This window comes from Lathyrus oleraceus, chromosome 7 (assembly GCF_024323335.1).
Source record: "Lathyrus oleraceus cultivar Zhongwan6 chromosome 7, CAAS_Psat_ZW6_1.0, whole genome shotgun sequence".
NCBI lineage: Eukaryota > Viridiplantae > Streptophyta > Magnoliopsida > Fabales > Fabaceae > Lathyrus > Lathyrus oleraceus.
The window spans coordinates 107,350,634-107,361,288 of NC_066585.1; the positions used below are offsets into that span (position 1 = coordinate 107,350,634).

The 10,655-nt window shown below is 31.2% G+C and overlaps 1 protein-coding gene across 1 annotated transcript; it reads right to left on the reverse strand.

Moving 5' to 3' along the window:
• Positions 1 to 8,923: 8,923 nt before the first annotated feature.
• LOC127102270 (GATA transcription factor 9-like) lies at positions 8,924 to 9,292 on the reverse strand. Its single transcript, XM_051039663.1, has one exon. The coding sequence runs from the start codon at positions 9,290 to 9,292 to the stop codon at positions 8,924 to 8,926; it is 369 nt and encodes a 122-aa protein (XP_050895620.1).
• Between the last annotated feature and the right edge of the window lie 1,363 nt (positions 9,293 to 10,655).

The following is a 10,655-nucleotide window of genomic DNA, read 5'->3' on the forward strand; positions in this document are numbered from 1 at the left end:
AATTTGAAGTTCACCAATTCAATTACAAGCCAAATTACCTCGCGTTTTGGACCTAAACATGTTTAATCAAGTCTCCAGAAGTTAATTGACCCTTGAAACACATGATTTGGCTGAGTTTTGATGGATGGCAAGTCACACTTTCCACAAATTCTGATCAAATTAGTTTTACACGAATTAAGTTTGATTCCACACATATTTGGATCCCAATTCATTCCCTATAAATAGAGAAAGCTACTGCATTTATTTACAAGCTTTTGAGAGCCAAGAAATCCCTACTTCACTCTGAAATTTTTCCAGAAAATTAAACTATCGTGTTTTGAATTTCAGCTTGTTTCAATCCAATTTCTTGATTCCATTAGCACCTTTGGTCTTCTCTGAAGCTTTTGCAACCCAAGCTCCAAGACCTTCTGAAGTGCACTGACTAGATCGGGCTTCATCAACTTCTGATCACCATTTGGACAAGTTTTGAGCATCATTTAAACTCAAACAGTTACCACAATATAGTCCTTCACTCTTTAATGCTTTTCCCTAACTTATCTGGTGTTGATTAATCGTGTTCATCATTAAATTGTGGCTTGCTTGTTTCTAAAATTCTCCATGCTCAGTTTAGATAAATGAATTTGGAGGATGAGGTTGAATTCATGATGAGGAGGCGATCATAATGGTGGTAGTCTCATGCTCTGAATTTGCCAAACAATGAAACTCCGGTGAAGGACCATCGGGGAAGATGGTCGGAGTTATCTCAGGTCATCTGAGTTTGGCTAGACACATTGGCCATTTGAAATGTGTATATTGGTCCAATTTGAATTAGACCCCATGTTTTATTTAGATTAATTTCTATCATGCATCCTAGCTTGAGGATTGTTGAATCTGTTACGTCAATTAATGAGGCTTGATCCAACGCTCCGTGTTTTTTCTGATTTTTATTCTTTTTCTTTTTTCATTTTCAATTACTTTTTCTTTAAAAGTTCATAGTAATTTCATTTTTTTATCCAAAAAATCCAAAAATAATCTCTAAATTTTATTTGATTTTTATTCATTTGATTTTTATTTTTCCATATTTTAGTTTCTTGATTTTCTATTTTTCTTGAATTCTCTCTTTTCTCCTTTGTTTGAATTGGTTTAAAAATACTTTTAGGCGTTTAAAATTTCTGAAAAAATTATTTTATGTTTGCTAATTTATTTCCAACCTGCCATAATTTTCTTGGTAATTTATTTGGTGTTTTGAAGGATTTTAAAATTTTCTCTTTTATTTCCCTTTTAAAATTCATTCTAAAAATGTTTTTGATGCATTTTGTTTTATTTTATTGCATTTTATATTTGTTTGACCTTTGTTGACTTCTGTTGGCCTTGGACCTTAGTTGATTTGATCATAAGTCTCATCAAACTCAATGGATCTTGGGTGTTAATGGGGTGAAAACCCTAATCCACCAAAATGGATGATTGATTTTGATGATGATTTGATCAAGCCTTTGATCCAATTTGGATGTGATCTCTCTTGTCCACTTCTTCTTCATCCCCTTATCTTTCTTTTTCTTTTGATCAATTGGATGGTTTGTCTCCATCTTGATTATGATGTGTGGATTGATGCTTGATGAACTTTCATCATTTCAAACTACCTCCTAATTGATCATGGGTTATTTAAGGTACTTTGGATTGATGCACAAGTTTGTCCTAAGTACTATAAAGTATGGATTAATGAAATGGACCACACTCCTAGCATTTATGCTTGATCAATCCTTTTTTTTTGTGGAATATATTTAGGAGAATAATTTACATATCATTTCTCTAGAATGTATTAACACAAACATTATTATTGACCGACCTCAGATAGTTGTGACTTCTACATAAGTCCAATTACGATTGCTTAACATGATACTAAATTTGTCCTGAAAGTAAGTCATTTGCATAAGTGAGATTGTAAGTCCCCTACTCCTCGTGGTATTATGTGAAAAATGTCGTTTCCTTTTCACCTATGAGAGTTAGTGGAATACTTGTTGATTTTATCCGAGTTGGATCCTTTCTCATGGTGATGTAAATATCCATATTTTCATGCTTGTGGATGAATAGTTGAGTGTTCGCCAAAAAATGACAAATCGTCTTCCCCTTTTTTATTACTAACGTCACTTACTAACATTTTATTGCATTAAGTTTATTTTTATGTCATTTATCTTATGTCATTTACTTTATGCTTTTATTTTAGCATCTCATATCACATTGTTTGCGCTTATGCTATTTGCTATTTTTCCACTTGGACCTTTGTTTATATTTATGATCTTTTTCCTTTGTCCACTTGGACTTCTTTTTCTTTTAAAGACATTAATAAAGTAAAAAGCATCTAAAAATTTGGTTCTCTTGATTCATGGACTTCTGGTTCCTATCCTTAACATTGTTGTGGAGTTATGCACTTAAAACTAGGACTTTGACCCTTGCTTTTGAAGCTTGTGATTTTGAGACCTTGGGATTCATCTAGTACCTTTGACTTTGGACTTATTTTGAATATTTGACTTGGTTACTTTGGTTTCATCTAATACATGGATTATTCTTTGCTTATTTGGCTTACTTGAGGCTTCAATCCAAATGAGGGAATTCTTGCTTGACTCATGTCATAAAGCTTGTTATCTCTTGGTTAGATCTTTCCTCCCTAGTTTTTACTTTATGCTCTAGGATAGTCTCTTCTTCTCCTCTCCTTCTTTGATTTTCAAAATCTCCTCTCTCTTTTCAAAAAAATTCTCAATTTCAAACTTGAACCACTTTATCAATAAAACCTTGACTTTTGTCAAGTGATTTTCAAAATCTTTTCTTAATAAATGTTAATACATCTTAAGCATATTCAAACCAATTTCAAAATATTTAAAAAATACATAACTCATTCAAACCATTTTGTGCCCTTTGTGCATTTCTTCTTTTAAAAACTTTTCTCAAATTTAGACATGAGTCATTTTGATAGTTGAGATGTAATTCTCATATCCTCATAGTATTGATGATGATTCTTTTCCACCTAAGAGAGTTAGTGGCATACTTGTTGATCTTTATCCAAGTTGGAGCCCTTCTCTGATGTGATGTAAAGTTCTCATACTTATGGGTGACTAGTTCAATGTTCTCCTTAAAATGACAAAATGTCTTTTCATAAAAAATAAATCGAAACAAACATCTTTGTTATTTTTACCATGAACTACGAGGTTTTGATCCTCCATTGCACTTTGTTGGTACATATGCATGATACTCACAAAGTCTTGGCAAACACAAAAATAAAATAAAAAACATTCCTTTTCTCATCCCTTCAATCTTTTGCAAACAACATCATTTTAAGCCAAAATGTATAGATTTTCAAAGAGGTTCCTATAGAATACTATATATGTTTAGGATTCTAATACCTTCCCTTTTTATAACCAACTCCCGGACCCTTAACTCTTTTTATTAGTTTTATTTTAAAACTTCTTTGGGTTTTGTTAATTTGTTTTCCTTTCCTTTGGAAATAATAAAAGCGCAGTGGAGATTCGTGCTTTATGAGTTAATTTAATTAATAGCTTAATCTAAAAAAATTTACCACTATAGTATCTCTTGACAAATAGCCCAACATTATCATCATCACAGTTCTTGTCATCCTTTTCTTTACAGTCACTAGGCTCATTCTTTGAGAACTTAAAACTAGAAGTATTTAGAGCAATGGACTTCTTCTCTTCCACTTTGTCTTTACCTTTCTCTTTCTTTATCTTATTTTCATACTCTTTTTCATGTTTTTCCAAGCCAGTGAGTTCTTGCTCATGTTCTTCTAATTTACCAAACAAAGTAGTAAGATCAAGTGCTTTAAGATCATTCACCTCTTTATCGCAGTGACCTTGGGTTGCCATTCCCTATTAAGACATCTTAAAACCTTGTTAGTAGCAACGAAATTGGAGATATGATTACCTAAAGCATTCAATCTATTAATAAGACATGTGTATCTCTTTTACATGTCAGCAATGGTTTCACCATGCTTCATACGAAAGAGTTCAAGCTCTTGGTTTAATGTGTTGATTCTAGCTTGTTTGACCTCATTAGTTCCCTCATGGGCAACTTCTAATGCGTCCCACATAGCTTTGGCGGTACCACAATAAGAAAAATGATAATACTCATCAACACCTAATGCGAATATGAGAATATTTTGTGCTTTCCAATCATGAGACATCAACTTCCTATCATTATCATTCCATTGACTTTCCGGTTTTGGTATGGTGACACCTTCATTATTGGTCATTGTAATTTCATTTGGACCATTGATGATTGCATTCCATAAACCCTTGTCAATAGAGTTGACATGGATATACATACAAGCTTTCCAATAGCCATAAGTTTCACTGGTGAAAATAGGTGATGTATCATACGCCCCTTTAGGTTCGGTATCCATTATCTAATAAGAAAATCTTAAGACCGAAAACAACCAGAGCTTGTGATACCACTTGTTAGACAATAGGCCTAGATCTAGAGGGGGGTGAATAGATCCCAAGTTAAAAATTTATCCGAAAATTTGATTTAGAAAAATTTATGACGCAGAAGCAAGTTTCAAATATTTCTCGAATAAAAAATCGTCTAACCGAACCTACTATTGAATAGCTCGGATATGCGTAAATGTGTCAATGTTATGATAATAATCCACAAGTCAATCAACAATAATTAAGCACAACTAATTGAATACTCTACAATAGTAAAAGTCTATCTCCAATGATCACAACACAAAAAAAACTAGTTGAAATAATTTGTCTAACACTTTGCATGCGATTAACAAAGTTTAGATGTTTGTATAGTATTTGTAGTTCTTAGAAATCCAATCACTACCAAATGGTATATGATTACTACAACAACATAAATTTCACAAATGATTCAAAAATTATTATCCAAACAATATTGATCAAGAGATCAAAGTAATCAACAATTTGTCAACCAAAAAGTAAAATATATATATATATATATATATATATATATATATATATATATATATATATATATATATAGATAGAGAGAGAGAGAGAGAGAGAGAGAGAGAGAGAGAGAGAGAGAATACATAATGATTTGTTTAGGCAGTTCCCCAATCGACATCGCTATGAGTACGTCTGCCCTCAATCCGAATTCAAATTGAGATATTATTATAATAAATCTTACTTTGCAAATGTATGTATACAAGAGATGAGAAATTAAATCCCATAAACCCTAAGTTTGTTCTTGACTCTAGCACCTCCAAAAACCTTGATCAAAGCTTGATCAAGACACCAACAATGCCACTTCAATTCACACGTTGTTGCTACTTCCTTACACAACCTCCTTGTCTCAAGGCTTTCACCCGGCTGAATTAATCCCAAGTGCGCACTTGTTGACCCCAAGGTTTGTCAACACGATCCACTGTTTCACTCTACTCCCTTGCACGACACACCTAGTCCCAAGGCTTCCACTCGATTAGATCTGAATTGCACAATCTTGTCCAAAACCTTCAAACCCTAAAGATCTTGAAGGAAAACCCCACATCGGTTTTCTGATTTGAATCCCTCGAAGATCTCAACCCAATATTCTCGGTACAACAAACCTAATTGAACGTTATCAATCCTAATATAGATGTCACCCAATCAAAAAATTATTATGTGTAGTTTGATTGTGTGTATGCATAGATTTTATTGAAGATGATGAGATGCTTTGAAATCCTGGATTCATGTAGGTTTTACTCACTCTAGAAATCTTACTAGAGAATGATGCATGTATGAAGTATTTATATGCATGGGTGATTTAGGGAAAAAGGAATGTAAATGACTTGAGAAAATTGTGAATTTTTGAAAAATTTCATCGGATAGATCGACTTATAGAAATTATGTGTCGACCTGTTTGATGCATAGGTCGACCTGTCTAAAGTCATGTGTCGACCTATGACTGTTATGTGCTCCCTATATATCGATATGAAGACTTGGCATATGATACATAAGCTACATGCTTTAATATTGCATCATACATGTCGACCTATAAAATACATGTGTAGACCTATAGCCAGGAAAATATTTCCATAGGTCGACCTGTAGTTACATGTGTCGACCTGTAATATTATTTTTCACAAAAACTGATTTTTCATGCATGTTTAATGCATGAGACCTTTTCCGAGTTGTTTCCAAATACTTTTATACTTTCTAGTGCTAAGATGCAAATAGAGAATCAGAGGATGTCGTCCAATATGCATTAACGCTAAAGTATTCTAGTTTTGACATCATACAAAACATATCTAATGGAACTTGCACTCACAAATTGCTCTAAGTCAATTACACGACTCTCCTTGATTAGTAGTGTAGAGAATGTTGAGATTGTTGTTATCCTTCATACAATGAATACTTGATTGAATGATCATGAAATTTTGTATGGTGATCTTGCATGCCCTTGTAGGCTTGTGCTTAGTGCATTTTTCTATTGAATAATCATATGTACGTTGAATTGGAAGGGTATTATTTGATGCAATGCAGGTGGAAAACACACAAAAAAAGAGTTCCAAAATTTTGGGTGTATACAACCCGTGTCCACTGACACACGGGAATTGTGTTCCTCTCTGGAAAAATATAGGGGGCATGCTTAAGGCTGGTAAAATCATGTTAGCAAGCACAAGAAGGTTGTGTCCCTCCCTAGTTTTTGTATGAAAGGGGTGTTCTGACTCTAACACAACCTGCATTGGCAGACATAGGTTGATCGTGTTGGACCCATGACCTTCCATTTCCTTGTTTTCTCTTGCAATCCTAGTTGGTTCATATTATGTTTCTTTTCCCTACTTTGTTATAAGTGATAGAGTGTAGTGATTTGAACTTAAAACATTTAATGATTCAATCATAGTTATTGGTAGTGAGCATTAAAGGAATGTAAGTTGATTAAAAATTTGGATTCTATCATAGTATCCTTCCAAGTTGAAGGAAATTGAACTGAATAAAAGCTTAATGTCATGTAACTCTTTAATCAACTAGTAAGATAAAAGTATGAAAGTGACTAACTCTATGAGTTGAATTAGTGCTCCGTGGGAAAGATCGATGTGTAGAAGTGTAACGACACTTTGTTTTCAGCATGTATTGATAACAAAATTTTGAAAGGGGAATCCTTAATATGAATATAGTAATTATCAAAGCGCCTAGGACCAGTCGAGATGTAGTTCTATTAAGAGTATAAGACTCAAGCCAAGTGAGGCACGTAAATCTGAAAGACCTTGCCTTAGTTAACATACATTCAGGACTCTGGGGGTAGGTTTCTCTGTAAAATTCATCCAAATGGATAGACTTAATAGTTCGTTACAGACGTTCTGGCTAATCACCTCCTGAGATCTACACGATCGTGTGTCTAGGTGATCAATAGATTATGTATTGTAAAAAATTATAAGAGCTACATTATCTTGTGTTGCTACCTAATACATGAGTATAATATTAAGAAGTGTGTTAAGTACTTGAACCTTTGGTCGAGAGGACTTAAGATTTAGTTGGGCTCTACTAAGATAGTTGTATCTCATCCCATGTTTAATCATTTCAGATAACTCCAACCAGGACAAATGTTAAGGCAATATGTCATAAAGATTAGAAGACAATGATATTTATGTTTTATATTCCGTTATGCTATCTTACGTAGTATTTTGTTAGACATCTATTATTGTACATGTACCATGTTATATAACTTTTATGTTTTACATGTTTTTGATCTGTCATCCAGACACTTATGTATGTACTCAGTACCACCTATTAACACTTCGATTAATACAATTCTAAATGTGTATCTAATTGAGATGTTACATATTTTATATTCTAAATTAAGTAGTGGTGTAAAGTTTAATATTTAGTTATTCTTATAGATGTATACATACATCTCACATGATATATCTCAAATAAATTTAATATTTGTATAAATCATATCACATATTACTACATATCTTAAATAAAATTAATATTTGTAAAAATACATATCACATGTTGTATTACATTGATAATTTAAATTAAAATCAAAATTAAACAAAAAAAAATTACTGTTAATATTTTTTTCGCATGTTCACGTAAAAAAAGCAGACAGAGAGATAGGAAGTGCTGATTTAAATGCTAGTGACTTATATTAAATAAATTGTTTTTATATATTTTGAGAGTCGATCCAGTATAAAAACAGCAATAAAGTGATCACATATTATTTAGTTAGATACTATTTCTAAGTTAAACATTTAGGAGAATACATAAATGATTGTATTAGAAATATCTCAAATTTCACATTAGTTAGACATAAATGTGGAATTTATGAATACATCAAATATTTATCTATTTTCCTAAATGTTAAACTCCAAAGTAGTATTTAAGTAAGTAATGCGATAGTTATAATGGATCAACTCTCAAAAATATATAAAACTAATTTATTTACACAAACAAAATTGAACCTAATAAAATATAAGAAATTATGTTATTCATATATAAAAATAACTAATTTTTATTTAAAACAAAGCAAAAATGGTTTGTATACCAATTAGTAATATTACATTGTATTCTTATACCCTATCTCAAAACAAACCATCTCTTTAATAAAATATTCACTTGTTGAACTATTTCCTTAAGATAAACCTCATTTTCTAAAAAAAAAATATTATTGCTTCTATGAAACCATATTTACATCATAGCATACAATCAAATTAAAGAACAATGAAGATATATTAATAAAATTAAAAATAAATAAATTCAAACAATTCTCATTGTAACTTAAATAAATCATGGTATATATGAAAATTGATTCAAATCATCATAAAACATAACCACATCTTAAATGAGTTCGAAATTCAAGGTAAAGTCCAAAATAATTGAACAATGACTAATTTTAAGCCACACTTAAACAACCATAAAAATTCACAAAACATGTCTATAATTTACTAATGCAATATAACTATTTCTCTGAAATATCAACATAACTATTTCTCTGTAATATCGTCTGGTTTAAGAAGAATAGCTCCAACCCCAATTTCATTTGAAGGTATAAAATTGTTGACATTTTCAAACAACAAAACTTCTTCTAAAGATGACTCATGTAGGATATCCTCATATTTCAACTCGTTGAGAAGTTTATCATGAAATTTCTCCATTGGTGTCTTCCTCTTATAAACAAACTTTAAATTTTTCATGACATCATTTCTACAACCAAGTTCTTTTGGAAGACAATGCTTAGGAAAATAGTTGTCAAGATTTCCCTTAAGACGGTACCTTGATCCACATGCATTGCACAACACAGGCTTGTTTGGTGGTCCTTGGCGCCATAATGGAGTAGCTAGTGATGAAACCATGTTAGTCACCAATTAAAAGTACTTAGGAAGAAAATATTGGAAAAGTTAATTAACAATATATTTAAGATTGTGTTTGTTTATTGATCAAGTGATAATCATGTATGGGCACTTATTAAATTCATGAGTTGTGCCAAAGTTTAAATTTCATAATAAAAATATTATCAAAATATTTGAATGGGAATCACAAACTTAATTTTCAAGATCTGTGCTATGTCTAGTAGAAAATAAAGAGTTACAATAATTATTTTATTTGTTAAAAAAAATTATAAACGAATTAAACTATCTATATATATATATATATATATATATATATATATATATATATATATATATATATATATATATATATATATATATATATATATATATATATATATATATATATATATATATATATATATATATATATATATACTTAATTTCCTATTTTATATAAGACTTTAAATTTGGACCTATGTTTTTTTAATAAAATGATAAATCTTCAATAATAGAAAAGGGAAGAGATTAATATTTCTTACAAATTACTAAAAATATTAAATTTTCACCTTTATAATCTATCTTAGCAGTCTAAAATAGTTGTACTTGTTGTGAATTGATGTCGTTAAAAACAACATAAAAATATGATATAAAGATTGAGTTTTTTGAACAAACACAAGAAACTCTGTAAAGTTTTACAAATGAGAGAAAAGAGGGAAGAAGAAGAAAATCATAATTGGTTATTAACTGTTTTACTATTCATTTTCTCAATAAGGATTCAAAGATTATAAGTGAATATCAACAAACAATCTTATCCCAACAATCTGAGACAACTAGTCTATTTATAGACTACTAAGTTAACTTAAACAATTGGGCTTAAATAAAAGTCCAATTCGACATGCTAACAATTCTAACATTTCGACTACTGCATGTTTGAGCATACTTTGACTACAACATTCAAGATCAGCATGTGAACATACTTCGACTACATGCTAAACATTTATCAAACAAAAAACCTACCCTTGTCGAGACTAGAGTTCGATCCAATTCTTACAAATCTCCACCTTGGAACAAACTCTACAAACCTCAAGGGAACAAACTAGCTTTCTTCATGCAGATTTATCAACTACATACAGTGGAAAAACTTGCAACTTGGTACTATTTTGGTGATCATATCAGCAACATTGTCATCAGTCGAAACATTCAGTACTTGGACTTCTCTTTGTTCGATTATCTCTCTGACGAAATGCAGCCTCACGTCGATGTGCTTGGTTCGCTCATGATAGGCTGAAGTCTTCAATAGGTTATTTCACTTTGACTATCACATTTAACAGTGATAACTTGACCTTCAAGTTTCAGCTCCTTAGCAAAACCTTCAAGTCATAAT

Excerpts from the sequence above, each read along its gene's own strand:
- LOC127102270 (XM_051039663.1), bottom strand. The coding sequence starts at position 9,292 with ATGGTTTCATCACTAGCTACTCCATTATGGCGCCAAGGACCACCAAAC.